At 46.8% G+C, this 19,264-nt stretch overlaps 1 protein-coding gene across 3 annotated transcripts in view; it reads left to right on the top strand.

Moving 5' to 3' along the window:
- Bfsp1 (beaded filament structural protein 1) overlaps positions 1 to 19,264 on the top strand; it is an 89,280-nt gene that overhangs the window by 67,293 nt on the left and 2,723 nt on the right. For all 3 annotated transcript variants that reach the window (XM_042276365.2, XM_076570764.1, XM_076570763.1), the window contains exons 4-6: positions 2,307 to 2,399; positions 7,882 to 7,989; positions 17,406 to 17,626. In XM_042276365.2, the coding sequence (XP_042132299.1) occupies positions 2,307 to 2,399; positions 7,882 to 7,989; positions 17,406 to 17,626 (422 nt within the window). The remainder of the gene's footprint in view (positions 1 to 2,306; positions 2,400 to 7,881; positions 7,990 to 17,405; positions 17,627 to 19,264) is intronic.

Here is a 19,264-nt window from a genome sequence, read left to right as displayed (position 1 = left end):
CCTGAACTGGCATGAGCCGGCCACTGGACAGCACTCACCCAGCCGGCCGGAGCTGTATAGAGGGCATCAGTGGGCGATGCCAAGTTATGTGGGGATTGTGATGTTAGGTTTCGGTGTCTGTACTTCACATTGTAATCTACAAAATTATTTAGACAGCTTATCTTGAGCTGTAAGCAGTCAACTTTTATCTCAGAAAAATGCAGAAAGGGAGAGTTTTTTTTTTTTTTTTTTTTTTTTTTTTGGTATTGTGTTACAGCCCTTAGCTCTGCCTTCGGGGTAACTAGCTGACACCTTTGTTTAGGAGCCCCCTCTTTCAGAGTGTCCCGACCTTTCCTCTTCCTGATCAGACTCTCACGGGTGTGATGCTGGAGGCCTTGGCACACCGGAAAATCAAATCCTAGCCCTGTGTAGTCGTGAGTGAGCAGCCTGGCCTTTCTAGGCTGCTTGCTATTTTCAAAATTCGAGTGGCATCCCGGTGCCCCTGTGTGGGTTAACCGTGGGTTAATGGAGAGGGAATGCCAACTCTCCCTGGGCTCTGGGCTCCTTCTGATGGCCCACATTGTAACCCGAATCTTAGGTCTGTTGTCCCCTGACTTAGCCAGAAGAAACCTGGAGACGTGAGGGGGTTATTTACAGTTGAGGCCAGAATTCATAGTTTCCTTCCATCTTCCTTGTTACTTTGTAGAAAAGAGGAAACAAAACCCAGGAAATGGACCTGTGTAGATTTAGCTGCACGATACTATGGCTGTGAGGACCCTTTTCCTAGGGTAGATGGGGAATTTCTTAATTGGCCTTAGGACCCCTACCTGTTCTCACCAGGCTGGAATTTCTTGGAGAAACTTTCCTTCTGTGGGGTTCATTTATTTTAGGGTCCTCGTTTCACTGATATGGTGTCTGTACCTCTTTGCTGAGGACCTTACTGTAGCAGTTGAAAGCTGCTCTGCCTCATAGGAAATATTGGGGGACCCCCATGCCCCTGAAGTGGCCTCATCCAGCGGCTGACGGACATCTGTATGAAAACTCCCTGGGCTCCTCTTGTCTGGGTAGCAGGACTTGGATGACAGTCATGAGCTCCATGCCTACAGGAATGCAACAGATGACATGCCCCGCTTGGCCAGTCTCCTGCCCCTGTCACTTCCCTGTCCTGTTAGCTGTTTCATTAATTCAGCTGCCCACACCCAGATCTTTCTCTGGGAAGCACTTCTAGGGCCCAGCAAGCCCATGTTCCTTCCTCCTCCTCCCCTCCACCCCGCCGACGTGTGTGCTTTGCACTGGGCACAGAAAGAGATCCTTCCAGCCTCTCACCTGGCCCTCACCTGCTTCCTCCTTCACACCTTGCAGCTTCCTTGTACTTAGCTTCCTTGTACTTATCCTGACAGCAAGGCCTGGGGGCAGTCCCAAAGCAGCCCAGAGCACTCTGACGGCATTCAGAGCAATAATCAGGAGGGTGGGAAGCTCCCGTTTATTTATTTATTTATTATTTATTATTTTTATTTTTATTATTATTTTTTATTTGAAGCTCCTGTTTATTATCTGTTGGACCCCAGCCTGGCTTGGAGGGACTCAAGTCAGCTCCTATGAGCAGAGCCTGAGATGGTGACCCAGGGACCTCAGTTAAATTAGAGGAGGGCTGTGGGGGAGAGAGAGAAGGGAGCATTGGTCTCATTGGAGGCCAGAAGTTGGTCTGTTTCACTCACGGGCTGGGGCCCATGTAGCTTTCCGGACAAGTTGAGCAGTGGTTGGTCAGGGCTGCTTTCTGGAGGGGGGGCTGTGTGATCAGTCATTGGTCATAGCTGTGGAAGGTGCATTGGCTGGTGGGGGTCACCAGGCCTCCCTGCGGACAGTTAGCCCTGTTTCATAAAGGGACTCCCGTTCTAGGGGACTTCAAAGCCAGCCCGAGAACACACACATTCATTTAGTCTCAGCATGGCTGGCTAAAGCTGCCCCCTCAGTGAAACACTGTCCTGTGCTGTCAGAGTCTTCTGTAGCTGCCATCCCTTGTTTGGTCCCTGCCCTTCTGGTGCACTTAACATCCAGGGCTCGGTGAAGCCAGTGGCAATGTGTGAAGGTAACTGAAGGGAAAGGGCAAAATAAAGCAAGCCTCAGTTTGCTCTTCTGCCCTGCTGCTCTCCTGAAGCTGTGGAATGCCCACTCCATGGTGCCCTCCCTGGCAGCTGCAGCTGATCTTTGGGTCGTTCCCAGTATGACCACAGCTGTGAAGGTGCTCATTCCTGGGCTCGCTTAGGACGGGAGGGAAGGATTCAGGCAGCCCGACTTGTAATGAAAATTCTTTCCCTCTGCAACAGAATCTTCTGGAAATTCAGACCTACATCAGCATCCTGCAGCAGATCATCCAGACTGCTCCTCAAGTGTCCCTGGTTACTAGTGGGATGCGGGAGGTAAGAATTGGAGCCGTGGCTGCAAGGAAAGCTGTCCAGTCCTGGGGGAGTCTTTACTCACATACTTGTGGACCGAGTTGACCTTCTCAGAGGTCCAGGGACAAACACTGGGTCAGACTGCTAGGGCTACAGTAAGTTATCCCCTGCCTACTTTGAGTGATGTTTAGGTTTGAGCGTTATTCTTACATTCTTTGTTCCAACTGTAAATGCTGATAGATTTCAGAGGACACAAGCTATGTCCCTTAACATTATGTTAGGTATTTTCTTCTAGGAAGTGTGGTCTATTTTCTCTTGCATACTGTAAGATTGTATTCAAAATTGTGTGCTGTATTAGTCTCTTTTCTCTTGCTGATGACACAATAGTAGACTGAGCAAGCTAGAAAGAAGAGGGGATTGCTTTGACGGATGGTTCTGGAGATTCAGGGTCAAGGGGCTTTCGTCTACTTACAGTGTTTTTGCTGGCAGTGTCCAGAGGTAGTGCAGAGCTCTACAAGGCAACAGGTCCTGTGTCTGTGTGTCTGTGTGTCTTTGTGTCCTTTGAATTTTCTCTTCTCATAAAGCTAGCAGGATTCATCAAGGGAACTGGACCCCGATGAACTTATCCAACCCTAATTACTTTCTAACGGCCCCTTCATAGTCTTGACGAACTTTCCCTTTTTTCTTATGAGACACTCTTGCTCTGTAATTCCAGCTGTCCTGGAACTTGCCAGCTTCTTGCCTCGGCCTCCTGAGTGTTGGGATTATAGGCATGTGCTTCCATCTTCTCAAGGCTTCTCAGAAGAGGTTAAAATCCAGTATGAATGCTCAGAGGGCACAGACCACATTCCTGTTGTACCAGGCCATTGTTACACTCCCTCTAGTTATGAATGAATTCCTGTTGTGCCGGGCCATTGTTACACTCCCTCTAGTTATGAATGAATTCCTGTTGTGCCGGGCCATTGTTACACTCCCTCTAGTTATGAATGAATTCCTGTTTTGCGTTCCTGCCGGTGCTAGCTGTCAACCATCGCTTTGGTCCTTGTTTTATTTCTCTGCTAGATATGTAGCAAGTCTGGATGTGGTTTGAATTTGCATCCTCTAGTAACCAATGATATTAAACATCATCATATGTGCTAATTTCCTATTCATGGACCTTCTTTGTTGAGGTATCTGTTCACCTCTCTTGCCCATTCCTAAAGTAGGGATGTGTGAAAACCTGTTTGTGTTGCTATAGTACAATGCCACAGGCTGAATAATTTATAAAGTACAGAAATTAGTTTTTTAAAGTCTGGAGTCTGGGAAATCCAAGATCAAAGCACCAGCTTCTGGTTAGGGGCTATCTCAGGCTACCTTAGTTGGTGGTAGGTGGAAAGGAAAAAAAGGGACAGGTTCTTAGTCCTCACTGTCAGAAGAGGGAGAAGCCACTCCTGTGAGCTTGTTCTCAGAGGCTCACGTCCATGCCTGAGGACAGAGAACCTTCAACTAGGCCCCAGCTCTCAACTCTGCTTTGTTGGGGATCCATTCGGGGGACATACAAACAGTAGTAGGCTGTTTGTTTTCTTATTCCCTTTAGCAGTTTGGTCATAGAACAAACTTCAGGACACTAATGAATACACTTGCAAGGGTCATCTCTGTTCCTGACTGTGTGAGCCTATGGCATGTGCGAGATGTGAAATCCTGTTGCCAGTCGAAACTCGCATTTCCTTTTTAGTGGTTCTCTGTAGCTAGAGTTTTCCTGCCTGGCCCACAGTCAGGACAAATCTCTCTCACCTGCCAGTCCCACAGCTGCTCAGACCCAACCAAGTAAACACAGAGACTTATATTGCTTACAAACTGTATGGCTGTGGCAGGCTTCTTGCTAACTGTTCTTATATCTTAAATTAATCCATTTCTATAAATCTTCACATGTGGCTTGTCATGGTGGCGGCTGGCAGTGTCTCTGACTTAGCCTTCCACTTCCCAGAATTCTTCTCCTCCTTGTCCCGCCTATACTCCCTCCTGCCTGACTACTGGCCAATCAGTGTTTTATTTACTAACCAATCAGAGTATCACATTTGCCATACAGAACATCCCACAGCAGTTCTCCAGCTGCTTGGCAGGATGGTGGGCATTTTTTATATGGAAGCATAGACAAAGGGATGCAAATTAAAATTAAAATGTGAGCTGGATATGCAGCTCAGGGGTTGAGGGTGTGCCTTGGATGTTCAAGGCCTGGGTTTGGTCCTTGGCACCAAATATGATGAAAGAAATAAAATGCCACCATGTCCTTTCCTCGGTGGTTAGGGTAGGCTGGCAGAAGTTTGGTGGACTGATTGATTAGATTCTGATAGGGATTCTTGTTGTTTGTTTTGTTTTTCAAGGATGACCTAAGGCAGTGATTCTTAGCCCTGGTGGCTTTGTAGTTTCCCAGAAGTGTGCTCAAGCCGTGTCCCAAGCCAATGACTGGACTCCTCAGACTGTGCTCTTTGGGGGACACAGGGGCCAGACAGACTGCAGACCCAGAGCGATAGGCTTGCCATATGCTTTAAGTGGTTTAATTTTAACTTATTAAAAAAAAAACCAAACAAACCAAAAACCTCCAGGCTGGAAGATCCCCTACCCCCAATGCCTTTAATAATGGCTGTTGCACTCATGAACTTACAACATCCCTCATTGCCTGCATAGGGTCTGCGCATGACTGTGCTGGTCAACATAGACATGGGTGGGGTGGAGCTCGTGAGGTCTAACCCTTCCCTAAGAGCTTTTGGCGTTGATGTTAGTGGAGGGGATACTTACTGTCATCAGTGGTATCCACCTATGCACAGGAAAGACAGGGAGGCAGATTCAGAAAGCATCTTCTTCTTTGTGACTCTTACGAGTTCTGCACACTGGTTAGTTAGTTAGGTAGACACTGGCTAGTTAGGTAGACACTGGCTAGTTAGGTAGACACTGGTTAGTTAGGTAGACTGGCTAGTTAGGTAGACACTGGTTAGTTAGGTAGACTGGCTAGTTAGGTAGACACTGGTTAGTTAGGTAGACTGGCTAGTTAAGTAGACACTGGCTAGTTAGGTAGATACTGGTTAGTTAGGTAGACTGGCTAGTTAGGTAGACACTGGTTAGTTAGGTAGACTGGCTAGTTAGGGAGACACTTGTTAGTTAGGCAGATACTTGCAGGTTTGTTTCACTGACTCTTCCTTTTTTTTCCTAGAAATTTGTGGAGGTTACCTTTGCACAAATGAACATTGTCAGTGTTTGAACTTGAAATGTCTCTTACAGACTCATGTGTTTTAATGCTTGGTTCCTAGTTGGTGGCTTTCTTTTGGGAGCTGTGGTAGTTTGAATGTAATTTGCCTTCATAATCTCACAGGGAGTGGCACTATTAGGAGGTGTGGTCTTATTGAAGTAGGTGTGGCCTTGTTGGAGGAAATGTGTCATTGTGGGGGTGGGCTTTGAGGTCTCTTATGCTCAAGCTCCTCAGAATGAGACAGATCACTTCCTTTTGCTTGCAAGATGTAGAAATCTCAGCTACTTCTCCAGCACCATGTCTGCCCGCACACTGCTATGTCCCACCACGATGATAAAGGACTGAACCTCTGAACTGTAAGCGAGTCCCAATTAAATGTTTTCCTTTATAATTGTTGCTGTGGTCATGGTGTCTCCTCACAGCAATAGAAACCCTCACTATGACAGGAGCTTATGGAACCTTTAGGAGGTGGAACCTAGCTAGGGGAAGCAGGCCAGGCCTTAAGGGTTTCAGTCTGTGGTTAGTGGGCCCTCTTGCTTTGAGCCTGTGGCAATACAGTACTTCATGACAGGAGCAGAAGGAGAAGAGAGTAAGGGGACCTGGGACCCAGTATCTCTTTCAAGGGTATAATGCCCTCCACCTAAATTCTTCCCACTAGGGCTCCTTCTACAGGTTTCACCGCTCTCCATAGCTCCATAGGATAATAAACCAGTCTTCAACATGTGAACCTTTGATTTCTACACTCTCGCAGCCCCTTATGAGGTGTCTGTGACCAGGGGCTGCCTTCTAGATGTGGCTTGAACACTTAGTATAGACTCAGCTTTGAGTTTATGGGGTGTTGAGGAAGTGTCCTCTGTGTTGAAGGCAGGGTTCCTGAACAGTCAGCCTTTGTGAATCACTGGTATTTTTGAATAAGTAGAGAAGCAAGTCAGGACAGATTGTGGACAGGTTGGAAGGGGGTTCCTCCCGGACTCTGCCCCATTGATCATCCATAGGTCAGTGCAGTGGCCTCAGCAGGGCCCTAATTCCCTATCACCTTTTGGGGTTAGGTGACTCCTGCCTGGTACTGGTGCAGAGTTCATGGCTCAGAGCACAAAATGATTTTCACCTTCATAGACACAGAACCCAGAGCCAAATGAGCATCTGCATTCCACAGTTTTCTTTTCACAAACAGGAAAATGGAGGCTTTGAAAGTCAAATGTCTGTCTGGCTAGCCAGTCTGTGGCACAAAGAGGTCTATACTTGGGTCTCCAGATCTTTGTTATCTGAGCTTTACTCTTGAGTAGTTAATGGTTCAGATAGTGGCCACCGTGGGCCTGTTTGAGTCAGCTTGGGCTGTTGTCACAGGACCCCTTAGTTTATTGCTCACAGCTCTGGAGGCTGGAGCTCCAAGTTGCCAGCAGAGTTGGCACCTGTCACAGGCTCTCTCTCACTGTGTGCCTACATGGTGGTGGGTGGGAGGGTGAGCCTCCTGTTAACTCCTCCTTTTCTTATGAGTATACACTATCCACTGAGGTGATATATTGTGTACCCTAATAGACTTGGCCTGAAGATCAGAGAACAGAACAAGCCACTAGATTAAACATAGAGGCCAGGCTATGGTGGCACACACCTTTAATCTTAGCACTTGGGAGGCAGAGATCTGCCTGGATCTCTGTGAGTTCAAAGCCACCCTGGACTACAAGAGGTTGACTCAGTCTAGGAAAGAAACAGAGCCAGGTAGTGGTGGCACACGCCTTTAATCCCCGCACTTGAGATCTCATGTCTTTGCTATCAGTATTTGGGAAGCACACATGCCATTAATCCCAGCACTAGGAAGAAAGTGATGGTTGGGCAGAAAAAGGTATATAAGGTGTGAGGAAACAGGAACTAAAACCTTTCCAGATGAAGCTTTTTGGCTGGAGAGCTTTCAGCTGAGGACTCAGAGCATTCAGTTAGAGGATTTGTGGAGTTGACGAGGTGAGACGTGGTAGTGGTTTGTTCCTTTGTCTCTCTGATCTTTCAGCATTTACCCCAATATATGACTCCGTTTATTATTATTATTATTATTATTATTATTATTATTATTATTATTATTAGACCATTTAGCAATTTGAAGTACACTCCACATTCATGACTTCATCTGACCCTAATCACCTTCCAAAGGTTCCCACTGACTAACGCCTTGTCAAATCGGGCATTGGCTCGTGAACTTGGGGGACACAAAGAAGGGGCCCAACTCTGCCCTTTTCATCTTTGCATGTCTTCTTGTATGAATCTGAATCTGAGCTCCTCATGCAGGAGAAGCTGCTGACAGAGCGGGAGGTGGCTGCCCTGCGGAGCCAGTTGGAGGAGGGCAAGGAGGCGCTCACCCATCTGCAGGCGCAGAAAGCCGAGCTGCAGGCCCAGGTACGCTCCACATCCTTATCAGGATCTTCTGTACATTTTATTGAAACGGAACATGCAGGCATAGGTATCCATTTCTTCGATTGTTGCAGACTCAACCCACCCGGGTGTAGCCAGGTTTCTCCAGTCCAGCCCGACGCTCCCCACCTCCATCCCCCCATCCTGCGGCCACTTATCAAATAATCACTCAGAGATTTATATTAATTACAGACTGTATGGCCTATGGCTCAAGCTTCCTGCTAGCTAGCTTGACCCATTTCTATTAATCTGTATGTTGCCACGTGGCCATAGTGTTACTGGTCTGCTGACATCTTGCTGCTCCTTGGGCAGAGGCTGTGACTCCTCCCCTTCCTCCTTTCCATATCTCTGCTCGGATTTCCTGCCTGCCTCTAAACTGCCTTGCCATAGGTCAAGACAGCTTTATTTATTAGCCAGTGGGAGCAACACATAATCACAGCAAACAGAAAGACACCCCCCAGCACCTGTGTGTCCTCACTGTCACATTCTGAGCAGGTGACCAAACGCTTTGCTTTGCCCTGGGCGGAGACTTCCCGGGATGCGTGTTTTAGCGCTTAGCTAAGAAGAGTCCTGGGAAAATGGAGATAGGAACATATGGACACCTAGTCTCATGGTAGTTCCCTTCTTGTTTCCATCGAGTCATACCCTTCCCTACCAAGGGCAATAACCCATTTCATGGGGATCGCTTTGCCTATGCCAAGCCTCTTAGAGACAGACACATAGGAGGGGTTTAATTCCACATTCACTCAAATCTGGGCCTTCCTCTTTCTTTTCTCCAATGGTCTCTCCTTTGACATTGGTGATGTTTCAAGAGGAATGCCCACAGGGTGGTAGGTGGGTGGGTTGTAGCAGTGTTTGCCTCTCGTTAGCTATCTGCTAGCAGGAGGCTCACATGTCTGTTTCTTTTTACTTGTGGCTTTTATGGTTCACAGTCTTGATTCCTTCATGCTTCTTTCTTGTTTCCATGCGGATGGGCACAGTGGTGGGGAATGTTGGGTTTAAATGCTGCACTTCCTGCTGGGGAGGAAGTGGGGAACCACATGTCTCAAACCAATCAATTAACATTTAGTAGGCAAGTACACCCAAGGAACAAAAGAGAATAAGATCTAAAATTCTGACTGCAAATCCTGGGACATCTGGATTGACATGTCACTCAGGCCCTGCCTTTCTGCTCATGGCGTCAGGAAAAATGGAAAACATTTCCTGGATTCCCATTGCATCTCAGTCTCCGACATCCTGTTTCCCATCCCTGCAGGGCTTCTCACAAAGCTCTCATGGAGCAGCATTTCCAGGGGCCACTGGAAAGCAGTCAGGGACAGTGGTGGTCCCGGAGCTGAAGATCACAGGGGAGAAGTTGAGTCATGACTTAAAATACATTCTTCTCAGGACATAACCACGGCTCAGGGACTAGATACTTCTTGGTGACTGTGATTTCCTCCGAGGACCTGAAAGGAGGAGAGAAAGGGGAGGAGAGAAAGGGGAGGGGAGAAGGGAGAGACAAAGAAATGTTTATGTAGAGAACAGGTGTATTGTGTGTGGGTATGTGTGGGTATGTGTGGGATGTACATATGCTATGTGTGGTATATGTATGTATATAGGGTCTGTGTGTAATGTGTGAGTATGTGTGATGTGAATGTATTTGCTGTGTAAGTGTGTAGAGTATATTGCAAAGCGTGTGTGGTATGTGTATTGCATATGTGTGTAATGTGAAGGGTGTGTGTTCATGTGGCACAGTGTTTGACGTCTGTATATATGTGTATGTGAGATGTCAGGTATATGGGTGGCATGTGCATTTTTTTATGAAGTGTGTGATATATCTATATAGGGCATATGTCCATGCATGTGGGATGTGTGTATTGTGTGTGCTTTACATGTGACTGAGGAAGTGGGTATAGGCTCCATCATAGTTCTGGAGACTGTGGTTTTCAAACTGTTAGTTGCAACTCGTTGGGTATAAAATGAATTCAGTAAAATTGACTGGTGTAAAGAAGGAAGAAAGCAACAACATGGAACTGAGAATAAGAAGGAACAGAATGTATGGGGGTTAAAAGTGTAGAGTTTATTTAGGGAAACCGTTGTCTTAAATGTATCTGTATATATTTGACTACATATGCATTTGCTCAAATACACACATGTGATGTGTCTTATGGTGTGAACTATGTCCCTTTCCATGGCCAGGGTGACAGAGTTGAAAACCACAGCCCTAGATACCACCAAGATGAAAAGCCTAGCCTGATATGGAAAATCCTAGTTCTGGGGCAAAAAGAATGTTTTTCTTTCTTCGCGTATATATAATGTTTTTGTTGACTATAAAAATATGATATGTATGTGGAGTCTGTGATGTATCTATGTAGGGTATATGTGCATGCATGTGGAATAAATGTATTGTATATGTGTGGTATGTATGACTCAGGAAGCAGGTGCGGGCCTGACATAGCCCCAGAAACCCATTGTTTCCAAACTGTTAGTTACAATTCATTGGGTTTGAAATAACAGGATTAGTCTGGTTTCTTGAACATGAGGTAGAACTTCCAGATCACACCCTGTTCTCATCTTCTGAGACTCACAGGTTTATCTCTGTGTCTAAGATAGGCTCTCACATTCTCATTTAGGTCCTCCTCTCTCCCTGTGGACTTCGGTAGTCTGGTGAGACTTGTGGACCCCTACTCAGAAAATTAATACATATATTAATTGTTAAAAGCAAGCCAATTATCTGAAGATAGTTGTCAAAAATTACCAAATAATTCCATGTGCTATACACCTATCATTGACTTGAGGGGTCATGTTTTGGTGACTCCATGGCGAGTTGAAATAGCCTGAGGTGAAAATGGGTTTCCTATGGCCCACCTATCTATTGCACATCCTGGGCTAACAGCACAGCATCCTATAGATGTCTGCTGTGTCCTCTCATAGTGACTCAGCTCTGGTTTGCTGTCACCACTCTGCAAGAGGGCAGAGTGCAGAACGAGAAGCATGGCCTTGCACACCGCTTTCACACTGCAGTAGAGTGGACCAACACAGGCCTGAGACAGTCTGCAAGTGCTTGTATGTTTGCTTGTCAGTATCCAAGGGGATTAATCTTCACATCCCCACAGAGCCTGAAACTCATGCATGCTCAAGTCTCTGAAGTGGTTTGGTATTTGTATATAACCTGTGCAGTTATATTCTCCCATATGCTTGAAGTCAACTCTAGAAACTTACAACACCCAATATAGTGTGAGTGGGGTCTAAGTAGTTCTATCTTTTGTCATTTAGGGAATAACGACAAAAAATGGCTGTATATATTCAGCAGAGACACAGTTAAAACTATTTTCAATCTCTAATTGGTCAAGTCTGTGGATGTGAACTCCTCGGATACGAGGGCTGCCTGTATTCAGTATCAGAATACAGCCGTGGGTCTAATGAAACCCAGGTTTGCTGCCTTCACAAGCTGCCACAACCCAGGTGCATGAAGGGACTCTTGCGGTTGTTCTCACTGTTCTGGAAGGCAGGTGGAGAGGCAAGCGTGGTTGGTCTCTCTGGTCTGGGTCTCCCAGGATGAAGTAAAGGAGTGGGTCCCTTGGGTCCCAGCTGGAGGATCTCATGGGAGAACTTGCTTCCAGTGTGGTTCATCATTCATGTTGTTGGTAGACGTCGCTCCTGCCAGGCTGTAGGAGGGAGGACCCCGTTTCCTTGCTGGTTTGGTTGTAGAGGCTGTGCATTCCTTGGCCCAAGGCTGTGCCATCTTCAAAGCCAGCAGCTGTGCGCAAAGCCCTCCAGTGTCTGATCCTCTGGCTCCAACTTCCCTAATCTGCCTCCTTCCTCTTGTGTGGGCTTATGTGGTTAGGGTTCATTAAATACCTTACTTTTTAAGAAAGATTAATTAAGAACCTTAACACTGACAAAGTCTGTTGCCATGTAGCATATTCTCGGTTTAACACGAGGGGACAAAGTTCACGGAGACCATGAGCTTGTCTAATTAGATCTAATTGAAAACAATAGTTTCTGATAGACACCAGGTGGGTGTGTATCATGAGTTTGCAAGTTTCAGGTGATGTTGATGGTCCTGGTTCAGGAGCCATGTTTTGAGAACCGAGGGCGTAAATATGAGTCACTGGAGGTGTGAGGGGTGTGCTGGGTGTGGGGTAGAGCAGAACATTCTGTGACTGATCTTCTGAGTTCTAGGCTTGCGCCCTGTACAGTGTCATTAAAAATGGTCACTGTGAGTTCTGCTAATTTAAGAGCCTTTGTACTTCCACAGTAGCTGACCTCTAAGGGAGATTTGGTTGCATAGCCTTTTAGCCAAGTCAAGGCTAGGACTGGGGACAGGGCATTTGGCAGAGTTGCGGCAGATAGTTAGGGTTTTTGATGCTTCCAGAATGTTCCACAGTTGGGGTGTTCAGGGTAAGGTCCCTGGCCCAGCAGCATCAGCAGTATCTGGGAACTTGTCAGAAATGCAAGCTCATGAGTACATCCAGACCAGTCATGGCCTGGCAATCCCTTTTTTAACAAGTCCTCCAGTCGACTCCACAGGCATTTGAGAGACTCTACAGCCAGCATCAAAGAACAGAGCCTGAGATCAGAGCTGGGGAGACCCCTCCTTCAAGATGTTCAAGTCCCTGGAGATGTCACTTCTTCCAGGCAGAGGAGAAATGACAGGCAATTTGGTGTCTTGAGGGAACCTGAAAACAAGTTTTAATGATTGCCAAGCGGGACACACCCAGGCCTCTGTTTTCATTAAGGTTCTCATCACCATCTAGTGGTGAGAATCGGAAGTCAGTGCTCAATCAATGCAGAACACAGGTTTCTGCTCTTCCGAACAAAACGAAATGAAACACTACATTTATTTGCTGGTTTTGTGCATGCGTGCATGTGTGTGTGTGTGTGTGTGTGTGTGTGTGTGTGTGTGTGTGTGTGTGTGTGTGTGTGTGTGTGTGTGTGCATTCATGCATGTGTAGAATTCAAAGGACAACTCTCAGAAGTTGATTCTCTTCCTTCCTTCCTTCCTTCCTTCCTTCCTTCCTTCCTTCCTTCCTTCCTTCCTTCCTTCCTTCCTTCCTTTCTTTCTTTCTTTCTTTCTTTCTTTCTTTGTTTTTGTTTTTTTGAGACAGAGTTTCTCTGTGTAGTTTTGGTGCCTGTCCTAGATCTCGCTCTGTAGACCAGGCTGGCCTTAAACTCACAGAGATTCACTTGGCTCTGCCTCCCAAGTGCTGGGATTAAAGGCGTGCGCCACCACCGCCCGGCTGATTTTCTTTTATCATATGGGTCCTGGGGCTCAAACTCAGGTTGTCAGGCTTGGTAACAAGCACATTTACCCACAAAGCAACCTTACTGACTGTATTATTAATATCATTATTACACAAACTAGCCCATTTATTGTTAGATGTCTCAAAGAGTAATGCTGCTTTTGGTTCCCTCTGTCCTCTGATGGCTGACTTGACTCTGACAGCTGAGTGGTGTTGTAGGTCCAGGCCCTGCCTGTCATTGTTTTCCCCCAGCTCCAGGTGCCTGTGGCCCATCTCTTCATCTTGGTTTGGTTGCAGAAGGAACATGTGTACTTGGTGTGCTGCCTGATTTCATTTTTTTCACCCTTTTCTAGAGGGAGGCACCATAGCTGGCCCCTCATTTACCGACAATTGTGACCTTCTTGGTGCATTAAGCCTTGCCATCGTGATCTAGGGCTGATCCTCCTTTTAAATAAAGGTCTATACCCGAGGACATTCTGGTCCTAAGAGGGCTGAGGCTGGAGTTCACTGCGCAGATGGGGTGTGTTGTCAGGCTCCTGCATGGGCTGCTGCCGCCCTGTGCTGCTCTATGAAGAGATAGAAAGAGACAGACCATCTAACGCTGCAAGCAGAAAAAGCATTCACCTCACTCCCAGCGTAAAGCACAGGCTTGCATGCGGCTCATGCTCCCCACCCGCCCCTCCCTCTGGGCCTTTGATGTATCCCTCCAGGTAGCCCTGGCCACTCCTCCTTTCTTCTGACTCCTCCCGTGGCACCTGCCTTTTAGGAATAATTTCTTTCTGGCAGTCTTTCCTTTTTCAGTGCCAGGGACAGGCGTTTGAGGTGCAGCTGGTCATTCCATGCCAGACATCGAATCACCTGCCTGATTCCGGGTCTCATTCTCTGATAGCTGGATGAGTGATGACTATTCCCAGCATAGTGCAGAGATGTGCATGCTAAGCGGCTCCCCTCAGCCACAGCCATTCTGATGCATTGTTTATGTTATTGAGTTATAAAAGCCACATTGGTATAGACAGAAATCTAGATTCATAAACAGATGTCACCTTGGACACCAGGGAAGCTGGATGCAGGAGTCGGAAGAATCCCATGGAGTCTTAGCTGCCTGTTAAGACTGGAAGGTGGCTTAGACACGTGGCATGGACGTCATGCCATCTGAAGACATAGCCTCTAAAACATGTATACTTCTTCAAATGAACAACCAACCAGCAAACTATCCACCACCAAAACAAAAATAGCAAACCATCAAATCATAAATTATAAAGAGAGATCATACTCGTTCTATAGGGTAGGAGACTGTGGAGGATTTTTCAAGTCTCTAACGTCATTCTTGTGACAACCCTTTGCTATGGGGCTTATAGTTTAGAAATTTTCTAAATGAAAACACAGAGACTTCTAAAGGAAATCTCTGCATGTGGTTACACCGAGTCCAGTGTGTATTCTGTGGCTGGTGATAGATGGCAATGTACCAGGGCCCTGGACGGGAAACTCTCTTTCTGTGCACACCCGCTGCCCACTGCTCACCTGTAGCCTGGAGGAGGGTGGGATAGGGAGACCAGTTTCGGGACATGTCTCACACCCTACCCGGTGGGGTTTGCATCTTGCTGTAGTGTTGATGGGAAAGTCACTTCGCTGGTATGCCTCAGTTTCCACATCTGTAGCAAAGGACATGAAAGCAGCTCTTCCCTGATGAGGCTGCAATGAACTTGGTGAGCTGATCCATTACTATGCACTTCTTTACAAACCAGGATTCCCACTCTAGACAGGGAAGCCATACCCAAAGAGGTCTCCCCCCCCCCCGCCCCCCCCGCCCTCCCGCCCCCCCCCCCCCCCCCGCCAAGGAACTGATTCTAACAGGAAGCTTACAGGTATGCAGGTATGAGAACAGGTATGCAGCAGGGACCAGGAACCGGGATCCAAGGCACCGGCTCCCCATCTCCCTCCTTCCTCTTCTTATGGTACAGGCTCCTACATCTCTGCTTATCTTCCCTCTTTGGTTTCATTTCTCTGTCTGAAGACAGGCCTCTCTCAGCTTCTCCATGTACATTCCAAAAGGTCACTGCTTCAGCGTGGCAGCCCCAGGCCCCCACTGGCATGTCCTCTTAGTAGTCTGGAGCCTGCCTCCACTTCACTGTTTTGGAGATATCCCTCTTTGAAGTCCCAGGGGACAAGGCACATGATGGGCTCTCCTGAGCTGGCTTCAGTTCTGGTTCCACGCTCTCTATATTGCAGGGTGGAGGCAGGCAGGTCTCAAGAGCTTGCTAGCCAGCTGCCTCACCAAATGATGAGCTTCTGGTTTAGTGAGACATTTTTTAAGATAATAAGGTAGAGAGTGATGGAGGAAGACATCTGCCATTCTGTTTTGGCCTCAGCATATGTCCATGGGTCCACAAGCCACACACTCAGTACATACACCACACCCCATACCACCCCCCACATATACACATACAACATACATACCCCCCCACATACACACATCACACATACCATACATACACACCACACATATTACACAGATCACACATGAACACACACACCATATACCCACATACATCACACACCCAACACATACATATAGACACATGTACATACTCCTCACATATACACCCATACACACATACAAATGTCACACACAGTATACCACACACATATCAAACATCTTCACACCACACATACATATACACACACGCCTCACAACACCATATATACAAATATCCTTCCTGAGCCACACGTACACATTCATAAAATGGTTCAATCCATGTGCCTGCTCCCTTATCCATCCATCCTTCTGATGCAATGAATATTTTCCCAGACACCTTTCTACGTTAAGTTTCCAAATATTGCCCCTGATGGAAGAGTCCCATTGTCTTGGCAATGATTATCACCAGGCTGTCCAGGGTGCACGCTTATGCTTGGATGCAGGGAACACCTTGAAGTGCACAAGCCTGGAGTTGGGTATAGATGTCTGTCTAGCCCTCTGTAATGTCAAGCATGATCCATGAACCGTGGCCCTGAGCATCCCATGGGAGCCAGTTAGCGACGTAGTTTGTTAGCTCCACCCTAGAGTCAGAATCCCTGTCTGCCCAGGCCTGGCAGCTCGGACACACGGAGCAGTGTGAGAAGTATCGCTCTTGGTAGAGGCAGGAGTCCTCTTTCATTTTTTTTAAGGCCCATGCATGTCAAATCTTTTTCTTCTTGACATGAGATTTTTTTTTTTTTTGTGATATATATTTTTTATTTTACAATGCCATTCAGTTCTACATATCAGCCATGGGTTCCCCTATTCTCCCCCCTCCCACGCCCTCCCCTTACCCCCAGCCCACCCTCCATTCCCACCTCCTCCAGGACAAGTCCTCCCCCGAGGACTGTGATCAACTTGGTAGACTCAGTCCAGGGAGGTCCAGTCCCTTCCTCCCAGACTAAGCCAAGTGTCCCTGCATAAGTTCCTGGTTTCCAACAGCCAACTCATGGAATGAGCACAGGACTTGGTCCCACTGCCTAGATGCCTCCCAAACTGATCAAGCCAATCAACTGTCTCACCTATTCAGAGGGCCTGATCCAGCTGGGAGCCCCTCAGCCTTTGGTTCATAGTTCATTGACATGAGATTTTTAAGAGTCTTATCACATATAGTAAGTTTATCATTAAGTTCATATGCAGGCTGTTCACACCCCCAGAAGCTCTTGAAAGTAATGTAAAATGACCTTCTCTGGTATTCCTACTGCATCTTTAAAAACTTAATTTACATTTGTAGGGTGTGTGTGTGTGTGTGAGTGTGTGTGTGTGTGTGTGTGTGTGTGTGTGTGTGTGTGATGCATGTGCCTGTGGGCATGCACAGAGAAGCTAGGAAAGGATATCAAGTATCTTTCTCTACCACTCTTAATCTTATTTTTTGAGACAGGGTCTCCCACTCACCCTGAAACTAACCGCTTCAAGTAGGCTGGCTAGCCAGCAAGCTCTCTCCTAGGATCTTCCTGTGTCTCATCCTCTGACACTGAGCTTTCCAGCATGTGGGGCCATGCCTGGCTTTTGCATGGATGCTGGAGATCTGAACTCAGGTCCTCTTGCTGGCCCAGCAAGCACTTGTACTCAATGAGCCATCTTGCCAGCCCCCACGCTAACTTTTATCTGTCTTTGGGAGACGATGTGACGAGTTTCATGCAGTTTGTGTTTGCCTACAGACAACAGCCCTCGAACAAGCCATTAAACATGCTCACGAGTGTTACGATGACGAGATACAGCTTTACAACGAACAGATCGAAAACCTACGGAAGGAGATAGAGGAGGCCGAACGGTCTCTGGAGAGGTCGTCCTATGACTGCAGGCAGCTGGCTGTGGCCCAGCAGACCCTGAGGAATGAGCTAGACCGGTATCATCGGATCATTGAGATCGAAGGCAACAGGTATGCTCATGTATCTGTATGCCTGGCTCCCTGGCCTGTCTACATCCTTGTTCTACAGATTTTTGTGGAGTTCACAGTTGGAGGAGCAGATGATGTGGCGGGCAAGGAAACTCAAACACCCCTGACTTGAAGATGCATGACTCTGGAGCAGAGGGAGTGTGACAGAGCACTGGAGATTAGGGCAGGGAGCACGGGAGGGGTGGTGGGGTGGTTGCAGGGATGCCTGATATGTTGAGTAGATTGACCAGAAACAGCCACATTTAGGGGGCTGCTTTGCGGCCCTGGGAGCTGATGGTCTAGCGGGTGAGATCATGGGTTTGTGCCTCCTCCGCTGCATGGCACCGAGAAGAGGTTAGAGCTGCTGCTATTGCTGATAACTGCTATCCTTGTGATTACTGTTTGGGAGGACCAGGGCAGGTCTCCTCCATAACAGAACTGTGATAACCCCACTTGATGCTGGAGATTTCCTCTCTCTCTATCGAGTCGCTGCTGATAGCCATCTATAGATAAGCTCCGGAGACCAGGTCAGGCATCGAGCTGTGCTCTTCAACACCAGTCCTCCCAGTTTGTTTGGATTTAGGTTGAATGAGACTAGAAGTCATTTTCCAAGCACCTCACAGCGGAGCTCCTCCTGCTCCCGGTGCGCTAGTTTGGCTGTGTGTGCCGGGCACAGACACTTGGCAGGAAAAGCAAGCTTTTGTCTATTCTCTCTCGAGCAAGAGCCATGTGTCCTGGGGTCGCTCCATGTTACACTTCCGTTTCTGTGAATGCTTTTAGCACACCCGTGAAAAGAATTGGAGAACTGCACTTAGTGTCCTTTTCATAGTTTTTTTTTTTTTTTTAAAGATTTATTTATTTACTATGTATACATAGGAGGGCGACAGATCTCATTACAGATGGTTGTGAGCCATCATGTGGTTGCTGGGAATTGAACTCAGGACCTCTGGAAGAGCAGTCGGTGCTCTCAACCTCTGAGCCATCTCTCCTTTTCATAGTTTTTGTGTTAGGGAAAGGGCATCCCAAAAAGTCAATGGTGTACTCCTTTGGTTGCATTGTTAATATCAATTTTGAAGTAGATTAAAAAAAGATAAACATGTTACAGTATGGAATAAGCAACTACTGAGCACTCCACCTAGATCCAGTAATTTCTTACATCTTTCCTCAATTTCTTAAGACAGTTTTATATTTATGTATTATATGTTACTTAGAAATGTTAGGTATTATTTATCCTAGCTATTACTTTTGGTCTTATATTCTATGTATTATGGCCTATCTATCACATATACTATATATGTGTGATACAATATCCTAAATATATATCTATCCTGTATATTATGCATCCTATATAGAATATCTTGTTGGCCCTAAATATCTCAGTCTGGATTGGCTACTCTTTAATTGAAAAATGAAAGCCCACAGACTCCATCTGATGAAGAAATGGTGCTTTAGAGTCTAAGTAGTCACTGTACAGTGCCCTTGGCCTTTTCACAGTTTATGGCTCGAGCTTAAAGAAATGAGAACATCTTCAGTGTCCTTGGCCAGTGTGTAAATGTCTATGTGGTTAACAGTTTGTGATGTTCAATTCACACACACTTTCTTCTAGAGAAAGCTCTCTCTCTCTCTCTCTCTCTCTCTCTC

The sequence above is a fragment of the Peromyscus maniculatus genome, chromosome 4 (assembly GCF_049852395.1).
Source record: "Peromyscus maniculatus bairdii isolate BWxNUB_F1_BW_parent chromosome 4, HU_Pman_BW_mat_3.1, whole genome shotgun sequence".
Taxonomy (NCBI): Eukaryota; Metazoa; Chordata; class Mammalia; order Rodentia; family Cricetidae; genus Peromyscus; species Peromyscus maniculatus.
The sequence above is the reverse complement of the archived record's forward strand: the minus strand, read 5'-3'. Positions and strand labels throughout refer to the sequence as shown.